Genomic DNA, 25225 nt, shown 5'->3' on the forward strand with positions numbered 1-25225 from the left:
TTTAAACAACATTCGTAGGCTTGCATAAAGTCTTCATATGAGGAAAAAACGTGTAACAGAGATTTTTAATTTATTTTCTTTATATTGTGAATCTAGGCTTCGGTAACAATCCTCCTCCTAATTTAATTGTTGTGTCGTAACGACGAAAGAAAAACAAAAAAGAGGTGACAACACGCGCGCGCCTTTAATTATTCAGTGCGTAAAATCGCGCGTGCGATTTTTGGTAGTGCAGAGCAGCAGCAGTATTATCGTCGTTGCCTAAAACACAATGGCGTGTCTCAATACCCTAAAATTGGAAATAAAAACATTGGAAAAGATCTTTACAAAGAACCACGAACGTTTTCAAATACTTAACTCCAGTGTTGATGAGTTAACATGTCGTTTCATTGGAAAGAGTGGCAAACGTTATGACATTCATGCTAATATCACGGTAAGTTTTGAAACACTTGTTTTTTATTGATTTCAGTTATTGATACCAATGTATAGTAACTTCAGGCTTAGACAGATCTGAAAGCAGCAATGGATTAAAAATAATCTAAAGCCGGTCTTACTTAATTCTAGCTTATATTTTTTGGCTTAAGACGAGTTTAGGGCCCGGTCCCAGATCTTGATATATATAACCCTTGGGCTCCTAAGTATAACTATATACATTTTTTCTTACACAAGTCCATACTTCGTGAGATATGGGCCTTTAAAGCATAGTACACACGGTCCAACAAAACTGACAGTCATCGAGGTCTATTTCGTTAATATCAAAGTCTAGCTGAATAATTACTTTCCTAATCACCAAATTATACCTTAAATGTTATATTTCAATCATTTTTAGCTAACAAAAAGTTTTTATTTGCCAGAAAATTGCCGTAAAAGTACGTTGACTGTCAGTTTTGTTGGACCGTGTGTACTATGCTTAAAGTTCTTTAAATATCAATGATACCTATTTCTCATATTTTTACAGGTGTTATTATAAAGCTCTGGAGGGTGTTGGAAAAACATTCCACCCATTTAAACTTTTAAATTTGAAAGGAAATTTATCAGGGCTTTTACATATACACATATTGCATTGCTCGGCTGTAAAAATATGAGAAAAGCCATTGGTATTTGTGGAACTTTGAAGGCCCACGTCTCGTGAAGTATGGACTTGTGCAAGACAAAATCGCCCTCAAGGGCGATCTCTGGTATATATATCATCAAGATCAGGACCGGGCCTTAAACTCGACTCGTTCTTTATATGGGAAATGTCATTGGTGTATGCGGAACATTGAAGGCGTTATACTCAGAACCCCAAAGGCTTTCTGTTGCATATATATCATCAAGAGCAGGGACCGGGTCTAAACTGGACTTGTTCCCAATTCCATATTAAGGACCCTTTTCGGCTATTGGGAGTCTTCTGAACCAGTAAAAGTAGACCCATTGTTTGACCACTTGTTCTGTAGGTATTTCAAAAACATTTCTATCGTTAGAATCGGGTTCAACTCGGATTTATTTGCAGGATTTTCTGATCAAAGGAAATAATACACTCCTGTAGTCAGTGTATACATACATAGGTACCATGGAAAATAAAAAATACATATCCCGGCGATTTTTTTACTAACCTAGAAGTGGTTCCGCCGCCCTTCGTCAAGTATCAACGGTCACCTTGGTCCAAAAACGATTACAGTTAACAACGATACCCACTTTTCCATTAGCAGTTCAAGTTATAAGTCTCGAGAAGTATATACTTACTTCCCTCCCAAGGTGCGGTTAAAGGGTCTATGATAGCCAACTATACCTGGTTATTTATTTTCCATTTAATATGGCCGGATTAAATGTATAGATCTGGAAATTTGGCTGATTCCACAAGATGTGGTGTGGTTTAGGTAGAAGTTGTAAAGCTGCAGTGTGTTGTGCGAATATTTTCCACATGCTGGGCAGATGTATTGTACACTGCTGCCAATCCTTCCAAATAGAAATTGAGGCGACTCTGTTCTCTATCTGACCTTGGGATTCACACATATGTTATGGTTTATGGCACGGACGTGTGCATTCCTGTCTGATAGGAGAACTCATCCGGTGGCTATCTATTGTAATCGTGGGTTTTAGTGAGATTGCCACAGCTCGCCAGACATTACCATTGTGGCACCCAGTCTGACGTGTTGTAACAATCTGCCACCGTGGTGCAATTGTATGCACATCCGCCTTGCACGCTGAAGATCGTGGGTTCGATTCCCCGGCCAGGTAGCATACAATTTTCAACGTTGACAAAATACGCCTCAGTAATGTTGGCAACATTTTCTGCGTAATTTCAGCCATGTTAAACTTATCTACCAAGTGGTGGTTTAAGACACGCCGTTCGGACTCTGCGATAAACAGTAGGTCCCATGTCATTGAGCTAATATGAATCAGAGTGCACTCATTGATATGAGAGAAGCCTTCCTTGTCCCGCATAGGCTGTTTGTGGAACAATTATTATATAACAACCTGTCATCGTCTCCGTCAACAGACCATCGGACTTTATAACTTTTCTGAATCATAGAAAAGCGGATTGGCTAGAGTTCAGAAAATTTACCAATCAGCGCTTCAGAGAGCTGTCCATTCCTTTTGGTCCCCAGGTAGCTGACAGAATTTTTCGGAATATCATCGCAGTTGCAGCCTTTCGCTACAGACCTATAGGCCGTATACTCGAGGCACTATAGCGGACGGCACTACCAAATTATATTTGTTGTACAAACCCGGAAGACACAAGAGTTAAGGAACGTACTCTTGAAGTGGAAGGGTTAATTGGCGAGCATAAACGGAAAAGTGGCTAAGACCACCTGAAGCAATGCAGCATTGGTACAGGGTTGATTGAGTAAATAGTGGGCATCGGTTAAATCAAACTCGAATCCGAATGATAGAAGGGATGTTTCTTTCAACGGCGTGACAGTGACAGGTTTGCAAAGGAGCGCGTGTTATTTTAGCGGGGTAGTTTAAAGAGTATCCCGAGAGTGATATAGCGAAGAGGTGTGTTCTATGACGTGGAGGCACAACCACAATTTAAGATGAGCGATGTCATCCAAAATCCGAAATCATCCGAAGCGCTGGACCAACACTAAATCTCAATGGTAATGCTTTAGCAACTGGATGAACCCGGAGTTAGTATTTGACAAGTATACCAGAAGTCCGTGAAAGCATGTCAACGAAGGCGAATCGTACGGGCCGAGTTCCCTCCTCTCGCCATTAGCGAAAGTTCTGGAGTCACTACTCCTATCTAAGCTGAGAAGCTGTTTCTCAGTTGTCCAATATCAGCATGGATTCCGGAGCCTATATCTAGAATAGGCCATTCGACCGATAGCGTGCCGATGTGTTCGAGGACATGTGACGACTTCCCTCCAGTGTTTGAAACGTTGTAATTCAGAAATAAAAGGTTTAAGGCCGGTAGAGTGAAACAGGAATTTCTTCAAGGCGGCATGGCATCTCCGGAAATGTTTAACTTCTACCTTTCTGAAGTTCCACAACCTCCAGGTGGCCTAGGGTGCAGATGACATTATGTGTTATGTCATATATCTGCATAGCTTAGAGGTAGTTTACACTATCTATCAATGTCATATGACACGAAATAAAAACATTCCATATCTACCCACGGAGGCAATGTGGAGACGTAATTTTATTATATTTTTGTTGGGGTGGACGCACAGAATAAATAGCGTAAGGAAAATCTCCAATATTCCACATATTAGTGAATATTTAACGGTGGAAAATTTCATGTCATATGACATTTACATATAGTATAAACTACCCCTTATTTAGTACGTTTACTGCCACACTGTTCTCCACTTGTGAAGCTCCCCCCCCCCTGAATTTATTGGTTAATGGTTCCTGATTTCGACTTCGAGATATTAAGTTTTCCGCGCGAGCCTTTGCTAATTGCGACAATATCAGAAGTATGAATAAGGTGCTTAAGTCACTGGCCGGCATCCAGCAGATACTCACAAGGAAACCTTGCTGGCCTGTTATAAAGCAAAAGGGCATGTTGACGATACGCGTTGGGAGAATATTCTAACCTGCCAAAAATGCCGCCCGAGGTCTGCAACATGGTTCCTTTTCATGGAACCAGTTGGCTATCTTATTGAGAGCGCTGTGAGCATCCCTGCCACAATGTTTTGGACAGGCTTTAAGACTACTTGTTTGGTATCGCAATTAGGGGAGAATAGGCTTCTCCAACCAAGTAACGTTAGGTGAGATCTTTATGATCTAGCATGGTATACGAAACATGTGATCTAGAGCTAGAGCATTGATGGTATTTTGTTGTTGTTAAATTCATGCTTTTGTAAATTCAGGTGATCAGTAATCAAGAGTGGGGTTCGGAAGGTACTAGTGCGAACCTTTATATAAATGAGTCTACCACACAGGCTTCGATAGCATTCACTCTGATGCAGTTGCAGAGGTAGATCAGAGATATGTATAGTGTGACTGCTGTACTCGGAGACATCAACCTATCCATCGCAGCAAAAGAACATCAGATTCCAACATTAGCTCAGTTAAGATTCGTATTAGCCCCGAATCCGACAGTACGATAACCAACTCATGTCTTGCATGTGGACTTAGTTTAAAGGACGCGCAACTGTCTTATTAGACAATCGCTCCAGTCGGAGCAGACCTTGTCCATTGTGTTCATCCTAGTATAGTGCTGAAAGCAGCGTTCGAAAACTTACATTAAGGTACCGTACAATAACGTTTTGTAGCGTACCTAGCATGAAAAGTTACACTACGATAAGGTACCGTACATGTACACAAACTTTAAAAAAAATTTTAGCGTTTGTGTACATGTACCCAACGAAAATCGTAGCGTACATGTTTGGTACGCAACCACCATTGTAAAGTAACAACCATGTACCCAACCGAAATGGTTGGGTACGTAGGTTATAAATGTTGCGTGTACATTAAAAAAACCACGTAGCGTACATCATTATGTACCCTAAAAAACAAATAGAGGTTGCGTACACCTGGGTGATGGTATAAAGAGGTTGCGTACACCTGAGTGATGTTTATAAAGAAATATTAAATATGAATGGCATGAGGAAAAATCGTATAAATAAAATACAAAAGTATCTATATTTATATTTAACCAGTAAATATGAAAACATTTATTTATTTTATAAAAAATTAACGAGTATATCGTCACCATAAATGCCGGAAGACGTAACCCACAAAAATCAAACTTTACAGGAGAAGCAAAAAACGTTATAAAATGAGAAAGGTTTTATAAAATATCGAACATTTTTAGTATCGTGTTTTAACACAGGGAAGAAATATATTTTTGGAAAAAAATTAAATTTTTTTCCAGAATGTTAGAAGCTGTGTGGGTTACGTCTTTTGGTATTGTATTTTTCTGAAATGCCGAACGACGTAACCCACAATTTATTGAGTACACATTTGAAGAAAGTAGTATAAATGAAAAATTATAATTAATTTAGAATTAGTTTATTGGCATACGCGGCTAAGCGAACTTTAAACTAGCAATCTGACGGTGTTGGGTTCAATTCCCAGTCTTGACGTTAATATTTCAATGGACCACAATTAGGTGAACTGTCTATTCCAACCATCACTATAATTACTTATAATTTCAATTGTATTAGACGATATTAAATCTGGAATATTTATTGTCGTATTTAAGTCAATTTATGGACAAAATATAGTTCATATAAATTAAGTGATCTGTAACAGTTTAAATGTAACTTTTAATTGCCATAAGGAATGTTGTCATAAAAGTAATGACAATCACTTGGAATTAAGCATTTTAAGTCTTGCAGGTGTTGAAATTTCTTTTTTGAATCTTTTAGTCTGTGTGTACATCTGAGGAGGATCCACTGCCTCAAAATTTCCGAAACTTCTCTGTGGTAGAATCTGGCAGTCATCTTTGATATCAGTTTTAAAAAAGATTATACTGCTAGGATCAAAAGCCAATGCTCGCAGTGACTGTAGGATCTCCTGTCTTTCTGTATAAGTAAACCAATACAGAAAATTTGCGTTTTTCTCTGGACCTATTTGATAACTACAATCAGTTGATCTCTATTAAACCATGGGTTGGTTGACAAGACCATCTTTTGCAAACTTACAGCCTAATCGTATCCGTCTTTAAAGAATACATCTTTTTACTAGAACGACGTGAATTTTGAGCATTTACACGTTTTCGTATCAATGCCTCAAATTTTTCTTTTGGAAAAATGAACAATATCGAAAAATGAACAATATCGAGACGAGCATTGCCTTCCTAATAACCACTTCCTTTTGCCCAGTTAACATACTGTTTTCCATATGTGCGTTTTAGATGTTTATTTAAATCAGGGCATAGGTCTTCTGTCATCATCTTCAATTATTTCAATTATGGATTTTTTCTGTAAGACCAGTAAAAACCGTCTAAAGTCAAAGTTATTGCTTTAAAAATTAACTAAAAGAATGGTCTTTGTGATTTTTGAAAATAAGCCGAGGTATTTCCATGTGATAGATATTTCCATAAGCTTTCATACGTTACCCATTTTGTAGTAATCGGTTTAATAGAACCGGGTATAACCCGGTTTTGAACCTGAACTTTCGAATCAAATAACCGGTAAACCGTATCCGCCCCTGTGGAATTATACATTAACTCAATAAGCGCTCCCTCTGGCATTAGCATTGCTGCAAAAATCAATGAATACATTGTTTGTACTGCTGTTTAGTTTTGAAATAATGTGGGTTACGCCTTTTTATTCTATGAAAATTACAGTATGCTGTTACGTCTATTGGCATTTCTTGAATAGGATGGTTATTTTTAAACGTAGAAGCTTGAAATTTTGCCAGAGCATGTATTTTATCTTAATATATCAGATTCCATCAAAAAACGAATTTCGATTTCCATGTCGGTTACGTCTTCCGGCATTTATGGTGACGATATAAAATATTAACATGTGAAAACATATGTAACAGATTATATAAAATACTAAAGAAAATAGAATTTAACAGGAGAAAGCTTAACTTTCATAATTGAAATCCCCATTGACTTTTACCATTAATATATGTTCAAGATTTTTTGCTGACATGCGGTTGCGCTGATCAGATAATATGTGTTTCATAGCAGAAAAAAGGGTTCCACACTTAATTGGGTTGACGGTACAATATTATCAATCTCACTGATGATGGTTTTCTGAGAGTACCAAAATGCTATTATATTTTCATTTAGTGGCAATCTTGATTGCCGCACATAAGTGGCAAAATCAGCTTCTAAATTGTGTAAATTAGATGAACTCGGAATTTCTGTGGCAGGATCTATCATTTGCAGATAATCGGAAAAAGATTTGGCTGCATGTGGTCTGCTCGGTGATGGAGTTTCCTCTAATATTGGGTGGCTTGTATTGTGTTCTGAAACATAAAAGATGATTGATATAAATAAATATGCATTGTTTTGGTTTACTTTAGTAAACTTAGCTTCTGTTGACTTCATGCGTTTATATAACGATAGTATGTAGCTCTTCGCCCTTTGTTTTTGTTCGTAAGTTATGCATACTTTGATTCGTGGATCCAAGAACACAGCTGCGTTAAACATTTCATTTTCTAAAAGTTTATCCTTTCTTATCTTCAAGGACTCCTTGAGAAGGGTTTTCATGTTGCTATCCGGTAAAGCGTCAATTTGAAATGTTATATCCATAACAATAATGTATAGTTCACTATAGCACAACTGTTCGCTTTGTAACTTAATGATAGAATTGTAAATAGGTTTAAATAGTCCCAAGAATTCACGAATTTTTGGGAGTTGATGCGGGTCCCATGGAGTAAGAAGCCTATTTAGTTTGGTTATGGTCGGATAATATTCAGGAGTCGAAATAAGCGAAAAGCTTATGTGGAGAAAAGCCAACGTTTTTTCTTTTTTTCTTGGAGTATTCCAAAAGGAAGGCCCGTCAATGGAAGAAGAAAAGTTCTCCTTTATATTGATACAAAATATGTTGGCATAAGTGGGCAAACAACCGAGATATCACAAAAGTCAGTAATATATACAATTTTTCCATTTTTTGTAATCACGCTACATGTTGGAATTTTGATCGGATGGGCCCGAAATTTTGGGTGTTGAAGGGGGCCCCACAGAGGAAGAAGCCTATTGATTTTGGTGATAGTCGGATAATATTTAGGGGTCGGAATTGGGAAAAACTCATGTGGAGACAAATTCAACTTTTATTCTTTGTGAATATATCGGCTTCTAGTAGGGGTATTCTAATGGCAAAGCCTGTCAATTGAAGAAGAAAATATTTCCTTTACATTGGTGTAAAGTAGGTTGGCGAAGGTGGTCAAACAAGGGAGATACCACAATAGTCGGTAATGCATCCAATTCTTCCATTTTTTTGCAATCACGCTACAGGTCGCAATTTTGATCGGATGGTCACGAAATTTTGGTTGCTTATAGGGGTCCCAGAGAGAAAGAGACATATTATGTTTGGTGGTAGTCGGATTATATTCCCTAAAAGAAATGTTTACCAGTGAAAAGCTTATGCACAGGGGTAGTGGTGTAGGGTATCACATGGTCGGTCCCGTCCCGACTATAGCCTTTGCTCACTTGTTTCTTTTACGTTTTCCCGCTTTTGATCAATATAGTACATACAAATGATCATACAAATCGGGATGCACATTTTTCAAATGTCGCTATAAATTTGCGGAATACCGATTTAAAACATTGTTGACGAAATTTTGTAAATTACACACTGTTTTATTTGATTCGTTTGTACTGAATATATCACGAAGAACAATATTTTTTGGTCTTGGAATTTTATAATTATTTTCACTTAACGTTTAAAAATGAACTAAATAGCATTTGCGGGGTTCTTTTGCATATATAGTTTGCAAAGAATGAATTTTCTTAAAAAAATAAATTACCTGAAACTATTCCAAAGGGTTTTCGCGAAATTTTCCATAAATTATGCAATAAGACTACGAGTGCAACAAACTCAAAAACTAGATCATTCATGTGGTAATGTTTATAATTTATTACAATACACAAGAAAGGTAAAAACCAATATTGTGGTTTAAAATTTTTTAACTCAAGGGACAGGTACATTATGGTTTTGGTGTACGAGGAATAATATTTCTACATAATTCTGACTTTCTAACTTATCAAAACCAAAATTCCGATAATTCTACCTGGAAACAAACTTTAAAAATATAGCAGACCCAAAGAACGGATGTTGCCTTCACAGCTAGGTACCAGTCCTTGGTTACCTCAACGGCAATTCATAATTAGGAAAAACACAAAAAAGCAAAAAGTAATTCTTATTGTGGTGTTGTAGCATTTATTTTTGTAAGATGATGTTGATACTGAAAACAATTTACTTGAAACTGTTCTTCGATGCTTTCTTGACATTGCTAAAATTTGAAAATGAACCACCTGTTTTCACAATACAAATGATACGATTTTTAATAATAAAAAACTCCTCCATAAACTACAGCCCTATAGCAACCCTTTTGAAAAATGTCAAGATTTTAGATATTCGAAGAGAGCGTCTTGTTTAGGCATTCCTAACTTCTTGCATAAGTATTTATGACATTTATTGTCCTAATTTATTTAAGATATATATTCTTTTATATTTACTTGTATTTCATTTGTATATATTCCACAAAAATTAAAATTAATATTTTTAATACCTTATTAACCAAACAAATGTAAGTGTATCCTACCAACACTTTCTTTCTAAAGGTACATTATGATGTACTCTACGTGGTTTTTTAATGTACGCACTGATGTACGCAACCTTTTCGGTTGGGTACGTGGTTGTTACATTATGATGGAGGTTGCGTACCAAACATGTGTGTTTGACGAACTTTTCGAATCTCGTTGGGTACACGTACACAAACACTAAAATGGATTTTTAATGTTTGTGTACGTGTCCATAAACTTTATAATTTTTTTTAGTGTTTGTGTACATGTACGGTACCTTATGATAAGGTACTGTTTGTTTCCGAACACTGGCTGAAAGAGAGGTTATGGAAAAGAAAAGACTTAAAGGCTTTCTCATCTCTGCAATTCATGGGTAAGTAATGTGACCGTAGATTAGGGCGTATACGTAACAACATCTTTCAAAGGGCTTTTGAATACTGGCAGGGTAAATGTTAAATATTTCTGGAGATTTTTTTATCTCCCTACTTAAATACACCGAACATGTATTGCTAAATTTTCAAACCCACAACTTTTGGTGTGTCAGGCAAGCTGCGTGCTAACTATTGCACAATAGTGGTGGCAAAACTTCAAATACATTTAGTGAAAGAAAGTTACATCTATCAGAAATTTCGATTATTTTACCAGTCATAACGGTATTTCAATTAACATGCAAAGTAAAAAACTCAATTTAGTCAGTTTTTTATAACACAAATGAACGAAATTTGTTGATTCTAATTGCTTTTTTTTCTATGGTTTGCTGTAAATCATTTAACTACACCGTTTTTATTTTGTGTTATCCATATGGATATCGTGTTAAATTAATTGGAATTTCCATTTGTATGTAAATTAGCACAAAAAGTGGAAAAGTACTGCTGTAATTTTCATTGGAATGGTTTGAGAGATAAAAATATTCGCATCAGGGTTTCGGAGTCGGAGTCGAGCAATTTTGCTGGAGTCGGAGTGTGAGTCAAAAAAAAAAAAAAAAAAAACTCTACTCCCACTCCGGACAAATTTTTCTACATTATAGAAATATAACATTAAATTCGGAACACCAAATTTTTTTTAAAAAAATCATTATTTATTTTAAAAGAAAAATTTAAGAAAACTATTAAGGACCAATTAAAGCCATTTTTCACGATTGTTTTTCCAAGAAAAATATTAAAAATTTTTAATAGATGTTTTTTTTTTCATCTGAAAGAGCACATCTTAATACATTTTCTAAATTTTTCTTGTTGAAAAATATTACGTAGTTTTGTGGCAATTGACCATTTACCAAATCATGTTTCTATTGAAGCGTTTTGCGGTGCCAAATCTAGCTCGAAAACTAAGAAATCGATTGTCATATATTTTTGTATGCTTATTAAGAACAAAGGTCTAGTACTTCATCGATTGTTTTTTTTTTTTAAATATTAGGTTTTAGGGAAATGGTGGAACCAAAAGGTCAAAATTTCAATTTTTTGCTTAAAAACTGGCGTTTACTGGTCAAAAAACGGGAAAAATTTTTTTTTTTAATAAAATCGATCGGTAAAGGACTACACCATTTTCACATGTAATTCGAATAATTTCAATTGTAATTCGAAGAATTTCAGTTGTAATTTGATTATTTCATTTGAAATTCGAAACATTTCACTTGTAATTTGAGAATTCCAATTGAATTTCGAATTATTTCATTTGTAATTTGAGAATTCCAATTGAAATTCGAATTATTTCATTTGTAATTTGAGAATTCCAATTGAAATTCGAATTATTTCATTTGTAATTCGAATTTTTTCATTTGAAATTCGAATTATTTCATTTGTAATTCGAAATTTTCCATTTGTAATTCGAATTATTACATTTGAAATTCGAATTATTACATTTGAAAATCAAAGCATCTGAAATATTTTTAAATTAAGGTGGTGGCAACGATGATCCATTTTTAAGTTTTTTTTAAGGTTGTGGATCAACCCAGATGGTTGAGAGGGTGTTGGAAGCGTACACTTAAAACGTCGACACAATGATGTGGAAAAGTATTATAAATAATAATAATTTAAATATGCGATAAAAATTTAATCAAAAATGTTAGAATCATATAAAGTCAGGGATTTGTTATTTTCCCAATCAAAAACCAAGGGATTGGCATGTAATGATACACCTATATTACCCTCCAAAATTTTTGGAACTTTTAAAAGAAGACCCGATTGCAGGAAAACGTTTTAGAGAAAAAAGTTAATTATTACAAAATGCTTAAAAAGTCTCAAAAATATAATTTTCATAAAAAATTTTAAGTTAAGATGATCACCTTAGTATAAAGAAGAAATGAGAGTATTTTTGTTTTTATTACAAATAAAATAATTCGATTTTCAAATGTAATAATTCGAATTTCAAATGGAAAAATTACAAATGTAATAATTCGAATTTCAAATGTAATAATACGAATTTCAAATGAAAAAATTCAAATTACAAATGGAATAATTCGAATTACAAATGGAAAAATTCGAATTACAAATGAAATAATTCGAATTTCAATTGGAATTCTCAAATTACAAATGAAATAATTCGAATTTCAATTGGAATTCTCAAATTACAAATGAAATAATTCGAATTTCAATTGGAATTCTCAAATTACAAATGAAATAATTCGAAATTCAATTGGAATTCTCAAATTACAAGTGAAATGCTTCGAATTTCAAATGAAATAATCAAATTACAACTGAAATTCTTCGAATTACATGTGAAAATGGTGTAGTTTTTGATGTCCTTCATAAGACCACAAAATTATATGACAGTCGATTTATTAGTTTTTGAGATAGAGTTGGCACCGTTTTCAAAATGTCATTTTGAGAAAAACACGTTTTTAGTTTCCATGTTACATACAAATTACAATGATGGTTTCCCTTCCAACACTCATATCTCAGTCAATTTTTTTCCGATCGACTTGAAAATTTTTCCACATATTCTATGATACTTATATGTACTTTAAAATAGGCCTGATTTTTTCGATTTTCTGAAATTTACAAGTGGGGGTCACCCCTTAAGCAAACGGTATATTATACTAAGTTAGAGAGTGATTCACAGCATTTGAAGTCAAATCTTTTCATCTCTATTTTGATTTCAAAATGAATGTTCAGAATATTTTATGGTCCAATTTATGCTTTAATTTTATGTGTGTGAAGATAAATTGGATTTTAAATTGAAAAATTTAATTTTAGCAAAAATTGGAACCAGCAACAGCGTACTGAAATTTTTGTAAGACATGGACTTGATATTACGTGGACGAACCCCACCCCATTGTTTGATGGGGGGCCGCAAAGTAATTACCCTTTAGCAGTTTTGGTCGTTGGTACTTGTGTTAGAAATTGACACGTATATAATTATTTAAACGTTTAAACAAACCTCATTAATATAAGAAAATTGTATGCTAAATAAATATTTACAGTTTCCTTTAATTCAGTTAAATATTGCTCAAATATTATAAATATATTAATAGTTTCATTCTTAACTTAAATTTTGTCATTAAATTCAAATTTAGTCCTAGAAGTGCTCTGTACAGTACGCTGTTGTTGGTTCATGTTTTTACTAAAATTAAATTTTCCAATTTTGAAATCCAATTTATCTTCACAAACATTTTAATTTTTTGCAAGCAAAAGTAAAGTTATATGATATTCGAATTATAATTGGACATTTAACGTCATCTGTACAAGTTATACAAGTCTTCTGCCAGAAGACCTAATGGTATTCTCACAAACGTCTATTTTGAAGAGCTTTTAGATAAAATTAGATCAAATCTTATTATTAAATGATTCTACAAAAATCTAGAAAGGACATCAGCATCTAGAAACTCATCGATCGATTTTTGAATTTTCTGTCCACCATTTCTTAAAAATCTAATACTTTTTAAAAATGTATCGATGAAGCACTAGATTTTGATGTTCTTGATAAGCTACAAAAAAATTTGGCAATCGGTTTAGTTTTCGAACTGGCACCGCAGAACGCTTTTATTAAAAGAGTGTTTTCGTATAACACGGCCATTTGCCACAAAACTTCGTGGTATTTTTAAATTAAAATTCAGAAAGCCGATTTTGTTATGTTATTTGTTGTTGTAGAAAATCTAAAAACAAGTTTCGAAGTTTTCTTGGATAAAATTCGTGAAAAATGGCTTTTTAAGGCTCTCTAAGCATTCAAAAATGTTGGCTTACATCCATTTTAAAACTTTTTCATGAATTGCTTACAATTTTTTTCACATATTTTGAAAGCTTAAAGATTTTCTCACGGGGAAGAGTTCTTTCCAAAATTTACTCGCGCGAAGAAAAAAAAAACGCCAGAACCGACAAAAACTTTCTAAATTGTATTTTGTTGCCTTTTTTGAATGTAAGATTCAGTAGAAATAATATAGTTACCCAGCAAAAAGTTTGCCTCCAAAGAGGCAGTTAAATGATATGTACAAGTGATCTGGAAGTGCAACAAATTATACATTTTCACTCATGATTTTTACAAGAGCGTGACTACTGAAAGAGGCACTCCATTTTACTGCATTTTAACTGACCGTTTGCACTGCATTTTAACTGACCCTTGGCACTGCATTTTAACTGACCATCTGGCACTGCATTTTAACTGACCCTTTGGCATTGCATTTTAACTAACCCTTTGGGGTAGAATAGGAGGCAGACCAAAGCACGTATTTAGATACAGGCATTCTGCGGAATGTGTACAAGCCATTACAAAATAATCCAGAACAAATAAAATTCATTTATTATTTGTGTAAAACAAAAATATTAAGAACTTTATTACATTAACACTAATTATGAAAAATCTCCATTGAATTCAATCGTAAACATTCGTGTTTCCTCCGCTCTTCATTTAATCCAAGCTGAACTGTTTTTGCTTCATCTGCTAAATGGGTTTGATATTGTCTTCCCATCACCAGTTAAGATTTCGACATGTACTCCAACAGCACTCCATTGGGAAATTTTCTTCTCGTGAGTTACCGCAAAAATGTTCACAAATTAAATAAAATTAAATTTAAATTTAGATAAGTATTTAAATTTTATTAAGTATAAATTTAATAGTAGTTAGTATTAACAAATGTTTGGAAATGTTAACACGTTTATCTCTTTTTGGAAAATGTATACCGCTGCCTGTAGAGATGTACAAACAGATTTATGTACATGTAGGGATCTCTAACAACTGCTAATAAAATGTAGCGAACGGAGTGCCTTTATCACGACATCGTTTGGACTGCATCCGGATGCTGTTAAATTGTGAGGAATTGGAGTGCCTTTTTCACGACTCCGCTGAACTGCATCCGGATGGGGGTTAATGAAACATTTAGGACTACCCATTACATATTTATCAAAGTAAGTCCCAATTTACATTGGGCGAGTTTACTTGCGGCAATTGTCATTTTGTGGGAGAGAGAGGTGAGGCATATGGTAACCCTTTGCCTCTCAGCACCCTCTCTCACCTACAAACTGACAATTGCCGCAAGTAAACTCGCCTTGTAAATTGGGACTTAAAAATACTTTCCTTAAAGCAAGTCAAATTTGCGAAATAAACTTTTATATGAGAAAAAAAACTTTGTTATAAAATTGTTTATTATTTTACTTTATTATATCGTTCACATACATAAACTTTTTCCAAGTACCCTCCATTTACGCATGCATAAGTATTTACCAAGAACTTCTTATATTGATAATCCTAAACTGCATCATTATCACTTGAACACGTATAAAAATGCGTCTCTAAGTAGTTACATGTATATTCACATCACCCTACTCTTCCTTCCATCCGTGTACTACTGCTGTTCTACAACTGGTGTACAACAAACTTGACATTGCCATTACAAATATTTTATCCGCCTACCTACTACCTAGCAAGCACAATGTCGACTTTCTTTCTTCCATTTTTGTTTTGTTCCTTTTTTCTACCATATTGTCGCTTTCAAAGGCATAAACCGAACGACGAACACAGCAGCCTATTTATTACTGCAGATACATTTATTTTACAAAACTTGTCAATGATGATGATGTGCTGGCGGCAAAGCAGGAGGAGGGTGGAGGTAAACGTTACGATTACACATAAAAGAAATGAAGAGTAAAAAGAACTCAAGTGAAGTATAAATATTAACATTGTTCTATTTTTCCGCCATAAAGAGTGTAAAATTATGATGCGATATTATTATATCTTCTTGTTGCTGATACAACCGTGTTGATATCATTTAGACAATGACACAAATTGTTGTGTATATTTGTATTTAATGTAACAAAATATTGCTGTGAAAGACTACGACCGTCAACAGACGTACATGCCTGTTACTTTTTTACACTATGTTTATATGTTTTATGGAATTATATATGAAAATTTTCATGAAATTGACTATTTTGGGCAAAAACGATAATAATATGCTACGAAATGTCACCTGCGATAAGTCAAGATGTAAAGGCCTGGGTACATAAACTGCCTCGCCTGGTTGCTTTGATTTCATGCTTCATTTTTGGCATAACAAAAATAAAAGAATAAATAAGAAAAGGGCAATCTAGTTCGAAACTGGCTCGGGCTTCTTTATTCGTTTATTTTATGTATGTTATGTCAGGAATGAAGCAGGAAAGCAAGGCAACCAGGCGAGGGGGCTTATGTACCCAGACCTTAAGGTCTACACAATTTTCACATGTAATTCGAAGAATTTCAGTTGTAATTTGATTATTTCATTTGAAATGCAAAACATTTCACTTGTAATTGGAGAATTCAAATTGAATTTCGAATTATTTAATTTGTAATTTGAGAAGTCCGTTTTAAATTCGAATTATTTCATTTGTTATTTAAATTTTTCATTTGTAATTCGAATTATTTCATTTGAAATTCGAATGTTCCCATTTGTAATTTGAATTTTTCTATTTGTAAATCGAATTTTTTCATTTGGGATTTCAAATGGAAAAATTTCAAATTGCAAAGCAACGTGATACAAAACGTCCAAAATAAGAATTTGTAACGCAGGTAAAAAGCAAACATGTATTTTTTTTATTTCTGTTACATTTTCGACGAACAATGTATTGTCATGTTCACACGAGCGTTTCAATTACGTTGTTCGCCTGTCGAACGACGTACACGAATTAACCCGTTTCCACGACACCATTCGTAATTAACAGAAACATACACAAAATTTCTTTCATTTTTGTTTCCTTGTTTTCACGTAAATTTGAACCGAAACACACATAAAATATACATTAAATTAACAGGAAAAGCAACCCAGTTGTTCGGGTAACTAGGGAATAACTAGCTATTTTGCTGGCTACTGGTAAACACCGCTAGTTACCGCCCAATCTACTCGCAATGTTATAGACTGGTGAATTTAACATGGGGATGTCATAGGAAGGGGTCTATTGCCCCCTCACTGCATTACCAGTAACCAGGTAATTGGATAGTCTTGGGAAACTCAATTGTCCCTTCATTGCATTACCAGTAACCAGTTAAATCGATAGTTAGAAATGATAGCCAAAATCACAGTATGTTTTGATCAGCTAAATGGGTAAATGCTTAACGTGTAACGGATATTATATCAGATTAAAAATATAATTATAACAGTTAATCTGTATATGCGCTAAACGCGCTTTATTTAATTACATGACGTGTATATACGTACATATATCACAAAGGACAATTTAATGTTAATCTTTTGATTCTTGTTATTGAAACTTGTGTATGAATCCATGAACTAGAACTGTATATTTAGTCCTGGGAATGTTCATCCCAAGTGTCCTTCAGATAATTCAGAAGTACCTGAAATAAAAAGTACAAAATGTAATGAGATAATAAAAAATCTATTGTCCCAAAAATATCGATACTTACCAAATATTCTTCTGTTCTTCACGTTTGTTGTATCTTCATTTAACAACAAATTTTTGCACATCAACGCATCAAAATACGTCTTTTATAAATTCAGAAAAAAAATAAAATCAAATTGACATTTTTTCTATTTTATTTTCAAAAAGAGAAATACATAATAATTTTGAAAAGAGATTACAAGAGAAAAACATTGTTGATTACACTATCCATCGGTAGTCTATAAAATAGTCAATATATTACACTCCGCATTACCAGTACCTAATGAATTTACATGATAGGCAGGGAATCCCATTTCCAGTGACAAAAGCAGGCTATAGGCTATTTTGGGTGCCATTTTTGGGTGTAAAGTAACTAGGATCAATAAGTAACTAGTTACATAACTATGTCAAAGTAGACAATTGCTATTTCTTGAACAACTGGGAATAGTCTTTCCTTTAAATGTATATTCTATATTTAACTACACACTTTTCATTAATTTTTCCCATAAATTCTGAATAATTTTGTATTTTCAATTTATTTATATATGTTTCTATTTTCAAAATTAAAGAGAGAGAAACATGTCAAAACAATGTTTGTGTATACAGACTTTCAGTTATTTGTTTCCTTTTTGTTTCTGATTTTTTACGCGATTTTGAACTAATGGACAAGAAATGTGTGTGGAATTAAGAAGGAAACACATCCTTCTTCCTTCCGTTAATATATAAAATGTTTAATTCATTAATTTTCATTCATCTTTTTTCTAAAAAATTTTGTGTTTTCAACAAATTTTTCAATTTTGAATATTGACATGTCATAATTAATTTTTTCGATAAATTCTCTCATTTGTTAGGGATGGGACTTTTTTATTCGTCGTTCAGAGAGTATTTCCACTCGAACAACGTAGAAAAATCGTCGTTCGTTCATAGAATTTTGTGTGGGGAAATAAGTAATTTATTCGTAGTTATGGGTCGAACAACGAATAGAGAACGAACGACGTACCGTGGAAACGGCACATATGAGTGTGCAACTGAAATATTTTGACGAAGTTTAAAAAACACAAAGCAACTGACGATGCGGAAGCCTATGTGTGGAGATGGCGTGCAACGCTGTTGTGGTGGTGTGCTGTTTACGGAACCCATACTGATGATGGGCTACTGGATAGCTATTTCTAACGCTGGGGAGGACTAAAGGCTCACGGGTCTTTACCACGAGAGACAAAAGCGAAATAGGTCTGAACAATTCGCCTTTGATGGCATCCTTGCCTGGCTTCCTGGACCACAACTTTCTCAGACTTTGGGAACGATGTGGATAGGCTAGCGACAGGTTGAGAACTTTAGTGAGATACTCGACTCGCGGCACATCCAGCTGTTAAAGCCTTACCATGGAGATTCCCTCAAGGCCCAACGATTTGGATGATTTAGTGTTCCTGAGGACATTCGCAACATCATTCATTGTAAATTGTGGTGGTTCGCCCTCGGAAGGAAGAGATCTAATGCGACGTATTACTCTTCTCTTCGCCCTATCACTCCGGTGTGCTCGACAACTGGCGATTGAAATAACTCAACGCAACATCGCCTATCTTCCTTCACTCTTCAGGGTTCGTGAGAGACTTAACCGTTGCCCACAATTCACTTACTCCGGCTCCAATGTTGCAACTCTTCAGATGATTTTACCACTTGTTCCATATATGCACACCGACCAGCCTGTTAGTTTCCAGTGTCAGCTCCCTGACTCTGGGGTCACTGGGTTTGGTACGACGAAGCTCATGACTCTCATTTGCTATTCCCGTCGCCACTGCTGGAAAGTTTGGTCTCACTTCGGTTACTCGACCAGTAGGTATATGGCAAGCGGCTGCAGCAGTGATGATGTCTGGGAACGTCCTTTCTGTTAATCAAACATATCTCTGAAGCTGTGAGTAGTGAAGTCTCTGAAACTAGACCAATTAGCTTTCTCATGATTTATGAAAGTGCGGCATTCAGAGATTCGATATTTCTCTAGTTATTTTTGAGCTGCAGACACAATTATTTGGGGATGGTCTGATCCCTCTCACGGGTTGTCAGGTGACGTCATTTGTCAGACCAGGTGACACGATGGTTATGTCTGGCGAACTGTGTCACTCTCCGCAAATTTTGGTAGAGACGTCCTCATTGACCGTACAAAACATAGAGCTATCAATCTGCCCAGGTCATTACCTAGGACCGAATGTCACCACTCATGATGAACATTAATGTCCCCTAAGTCGGTTATGACCTTCCAAAAGCGGACTAATGTTAGGCCTATAATCGGGAGTACAGCTATTAATCGGTGGGATTTAAACTTTATTGGTGGGATTTATACATTTCTGCATACGATATAGAGGTCCGCTCAAATGTCCTTGAAGAAACAACTGAGAGCCAAACATATACAGCCTTATTCTGAATGTAAACTTTGCCTCTCTCCCGCTTAGAGATGGTATTTACCGGGTATTTACCCGGTAAATAACCACACGGTGTGTAAATACCCATTTGTGGTTATTTATTAGGGTATTTACTATATTGAATCGCCAATACAACATCTTACACCCTATTTCTGGGTTTAGGTTGTGAAATCGTTTCAAAATGGACAGTTTTACAATACTTTAAACAAGTGGGTAAATACTTGGGTAAATACCCGAGTATTTACAACCCAAATGTTGGGTAAAAACTCTTTAACTGCCGAACCACTTGACGTAGGCTGACGAAATTTGACTCAAATCAAGAGAATATCTAGTATTGAAAATGCGACCATGTTTTGATATAGCCCCCATATAACCGTACCTCACGATTTAAGGCATTTTTACCTATTAGCCACATTTTACAATCATGTCGGCTGTAATTTGGCACAGGGAGTTTATAGCGTGTCTAAAATATCCTTGCAAAAATGTATCAACATAACTTCCACGTTTGGAGGTAGCCCCCACTCAACCCCTGATTTCGAGTATTTACCCAAATGTTGGGTTAAAACTATTTAACTGCATAACCAATTTCGGTAGCCTGCAAAATTTGGCTCGAATATTTTTTATATCAACAGAATTTCTGGTATTGAAAATGGGGTCTTTGGGTCATAGGTCCAAAATGAGACTTAAGCCAAACACTTAAAATTGGAAGTACGTTTATATGGGGACTACCCCCAAACGTGTACCTGTGTTGAACAATTTTTACAAGGATATTTTAGACACATTGAGAACTCACTGTGCCAAATTACAGCCAACATGATTGTAAAATGTGGCTAATAGGTAAAAATACCTTAAATTGGGAGGTACGGTTATATGGGGGCTATATCAAAACATGGACCCAGAGACCCCATTTTCAATACCAGATATTCTCGTGATATAAGTAATTTGAGCCAAATTTCGTCAGCCTACGTCAAGTGGGTCGGCAGTTAAATAGTTTTTACCCAACATTTGGGTAAATACTCGGGTATTTACCCAAGTATTTACCCACTATCTCTTTTTGAACGATTTCACAACCTAAACCCAGAAATAGGGTGTAAGATGTTGTATTGGCGATTCAATATAGTAAATACCCAAATTAATACCCACAAATGGGTATTTACCCGGTATTTACCCAATTTACCGGGTATTTACCAACTATCCATCTCTACACCCGCTTCAATTTAAAGTAGAACCTCTGCAAAAACCGCCTTTTAGGCTGGAGTACCTTCATTCATTTTTCCAACTTTCATTGGTTGGCACCATTAATACCTACTTTTTGTAGATACAGTCCAGACCCATTTTAACAGTTTCCTTTCGGAATTTTAAATATTATTCCGATGTCATCAGCTATTAATATATGAAGTTTTGTGTTAACTGTGCCATTTTTCAACTTAGCAGGATTTTGAAGATATCACACGATACTGTATTCTTGCCTCCAATCTCGTTTGTTTCGAAGGTCTCTGTGGGAATAGTAGCCCCAGGCGTAGCGATAAAATCTGGTAGGAATAGAATTTATTTTCTAGGGACTTATTCAACATTTTTTCATTGACCATAAACCTTATTACAGTACGCCCAATTAACCAATCTTTGGGTCCAATCATCGGTTATGTGTTTTTTTAAATGATGTAGCCTACCCTCCTGTCTTAAACAATACGACTGGTAGGAAACTATTTATTATTCAGTCGTGTTTCTTCTTTCTTGACCTTATTGTCAAAGATAACCTATCACAAAGTCTGCTGTTTGTAATAGAATGCTGAGATCGCAACATTGGTTATGACTTGTACTTGCCCTACAACTTATCCCATTACCCTTAACAGTTTATTTTATGTGGAAAACCAGCCCATTACGGCCCCTAAGGTTTTGGAAATACAATTGTGGCTCGCAACTGGCAACATCTTTACTGGAATTTCCATCATTACATTTGCTTAAGTTGTATTTTGTTCCAATTGACGCTTTACTGAGTGTTTACTTCCGTATTCTAATGAATTTGAATATTTCCCATGTATGATTTATTTATTCATTGTGGTTTTTCGAATACGTTTAGAAGTAGGTAGCACAATGCAAAGCAAAAACGAGTAAATGCAATTTACGAAATTTGCCGCCAGTTGATGAAAGGGTTTTTGGTTTTACATGCTTCACAGGAAGGGTAGATGTACTTGATGCACACAATAAAAAATGGAGTAATAAGTATATAATACGTTATATGATGTATATTAATGTACATATGAGTGTGCATTGTTTCGCTGCTGCTGCGACTGATGGTTCAATGCTCTAATTAAAGGTTAAATTAAAATTTCACTTGATTGCCTAGCGGCGCTGTGTTGTGTCACCATAACCATTGCCCGGACATTTGTTTGCTGTTGCTTTCTTCATTCCTCAACATTTGGTTACCCTCCCTATATGTCTTGTGAATTTGTTCCTGTATAGCTCCACAGCAACAGTCATTACCCTTCGCGTATTTGGTTTTGTTTTTTTTTTTTTTTTTTTGGGGGGGGGGGGGGGGGTCACAGTTAAACTAAAGTTTTTACTTTTTTTGTTTTTGATCATGTTAACCCTTCGGATGAAATGTGGTCTTCAATGTGGGGCAATACAAGTTTTTTTTTTTTTTGCTTCATTGAAATTTAAAACTTTGCTCCTACGCTGCAAACCCTTTTCTCCTTGCTCTTTTCTCTCACTCTTTTGTTGAGATGATGAAAAACGTCAATACATTAACCCCTTCGCAGTGATTCATATCTTATAAATGGGAACATTACAGGCAGCGGCGTCACTCACTTTATGTTTGCTCTACGGACAAACATGTCTTATATTTCAAGGCAAAGTTATGAAAAAAAGGGATAAATCCCATATGACGCTTTTCTTTTGTTCAGTGTTAAATTAGCCACAAAAATTTACAACAAAAACGCTTAAAGTTGATGAAACAAAAGACCATAACTTTGTTGCACAGCCAACTTATTGGGTTTATATTTTGCATTAAGTGATATGAAGTTTGTCCATATTTACATTAGGCAATTTTCCTTGCGGCAATTGTCAGTTTGTAGGTGAGAGAGGGTGTTGAGAGGCAAAGGGTTACCATATGCCTCACCTCTCTCTCCTTCAAACTGACAATTGCCGCAAGGAAAATTGCCTAATATAAATATGGACTTTAAAAAAAAATACTAGGGGTTCAAGAACATTGATAAAATATTATATCCCAAAAATGTTCTATTTGGAAAATATTTAATGAAATTTCTCATCTGAGTAAACAATTCCAATATTAAGCAACATGTGTCGATTTTTGTAAACACAAATATTCACTTCCAACATACAGACCTCTTGTGCAAACACAATTGATTTGTTTCGTATTATCATTAACTTAATGACAGTTTAATGAACCTTTCATTTATAATACGGGAAAGTTCAACGTGTCATGCAAGGTATTTTTATAAAACACACAATACAAATTAAAAAAATGCTTTGTTATATGCTTTGAAATAAATCAATTTAGGCTCAATAATTAACTGATTAGATTTTACCATTTTATAAACCTATAATTATTTTGATACAAATATATTAACTAAACTTCCTTTTGTGTGGTTTTTTTGTTTTCTTTCAGGAAACTTATCCATCATCACCCCCAGTTTGGTTTGCCGAAAGTGAGGAGACAAGCGTAACAAATGCTGTTCAAATACTAAGCAATACAAATGGACGTGATAACCATGTTATAAACCAGGTCAGTTTGCTGTGCTAACTTTGCAACAGAAATGGCCTTTCTTTTGGTGTGTGTGTGTGCTCTTCTATTTGTGGTTGTTGTTTTATTTTTGTTGCTCTGTTTATTTATCTGATTGATACAGCATTTTATTAGGGTTTTTATTATTATTATTATGACGATGACCTAATTGTTGTGATGACACTGTGCTAATTTATATATTTAACTTTATCTTCTTGCTATCTATCTTCCTCTTCATTGTTTGTAGGTTGGCATATTATTACGAGAATTGTGCCGCCTACACAATGTTCCACTGCCGCCCGATATAGACAACCTCACAATACCGTTTCAATTGCCACCACCTAACAGTTCATCATCATTGAATCAACAGCCTGCAGCTCAGAATCAAATTGAGGATATCGAATCAGACCAAGATGATATCGAAGATCCTATTGGCGATAGTGAACAAGAAAGCGAGGCGGATGAAGATTTACCCCTCGAAATGGACGATGGTCGCAGTACGAATAAAGTAATTGGCATTTTTAAATGATAAACTTAATTTGTTTTTTCTTAACATTTTAAATAATTTGATTTGTAATTTACAGAAGGACGAAATGGAAGTTGAACACTTAGCGACATTAGAAAGACTGCGTCAAAGTCAACGACAAGACTATCTAAAAGTAAGTATTATCATTGCTCTGTTCCAGAACCTGCAAGAAGCTACTAGTTTTTACTACGATAACATTTTTTCCTTTATGTTATCGAAAAAATAGTTAAAATTAGTAGATTATTGCAGTACTGGAACTGACCACATACATATATTAATAATTTTAATGTAAGTTGTATGCATATTCAAATTTCTAAGGATTTGGAACAGAAATTGTGGATAGTTTTTCAACAGAACTCACGTGTCATATAATAACAAATTTCAAGATTTGTGTTATTTACACAGATTGTGACCCCTCCTTAAACACTAAATGCCGTAGTTCGATTCTTCTCTACTATTGGTGTCTTAAGAAACGCCATTCGGACTGGACTATATAAAATAGGTCCTATGTCATTGAACTAATAAGAATCAGAGAGTACTCATTAATGCAATTGACAACCTGTTGGTATTACGCCTTGGATGACAAAACTGGGACGGCATAGCTCAAAATGGAGCGAATGATGGCCTTGTATACATGGTCCCCTTATGTTGTGATAGAGCTTAAAGGGAATTGTCTTCGTTCTTTGCATAGCTGGCCATGAGTGCACTTACTTCATTAACTCCAGATGGCATAATGGTGCAATTATCTTCATAGGATTCCACTTTTACGCGTGAATGGTGACAAAGCTCCCCCTAGCGGGACTTGGGCGCCCAATTTAATTTTGCGGTATTTCGACTTCGAAATTCCATATGTGCCTTCCTTTTATTACACTGTGCAACACTGAAAATGCAAACAACTTATATTGGGCATTTTCTGAAAGTACATATTAAGACTACAAAAACCCTAGTTGGGTTTTGCATTTTTAGATCGGGTTTGGATTTTAAAGCCTCTAAACCGGGCTAAAACGACCCTTTCTTCCATTGTTCGAGGCTTTATCTCATAAACTAAAAAGAACTTTGCTTTGTGATCTTCAGCAATATTATAGCCATAAAGAAGTAGAACTTAAG

The 25225-nt window shown here is 35.0% G+C and overlaps 1 protein-coding gene across 15 annotated transcripts in view; it reads left to right on the top strand.

Moving 5' to 3' along the window:
• Window positions 1–25225, top strand: part of LOC141397988 (ubiquitin-conjugating enzyme E2 Q2) — a 33122-nt gene that overhangs the window by 1475 nt on the left and 6422 nt on the right. For all 15 annotated transcript variants that reach the window (XR_012411579.1, XR_012411581.1, XR_012411580.1 and 12 more), the window contains 4 exons: window positions 97–430; window positions 23479–23595; window positions 23840–24100; window positions 24177–24251. Coding sequence is in view for 12 of the 15 variants with exons in the window: in XM_073975052.1 (XP_073831153.1) it covers window positions 269–430; window positions 23479–23595; window positions 23840–24100; window positions 24177–24251 (615 nt within the window). In the remaining 3 variants the exon portion in view is untranslated. The remainder of the gene's footprint in view (window positions 1–96; window positions 431–23478; window positions 23596–23839; window positions 24101–24176; window positions 24252–25225) is intronic.

The sequence above is a fragment of the Musca autumnalis genome, unplaced genomic scaffold (assembly GCF_047663935.1).
Source record: "Musca autumnalis isolate F117 unplaced genomic scaffold, ASM4766393v1 scaffold_3, whole genome shotgun sequence".
Taxonomy (NCBI): Eukaryota; Metazoa; Arthropoda; class Insecta; order Diptera; family Muscidae; genus Musca; species Musca autumnalis.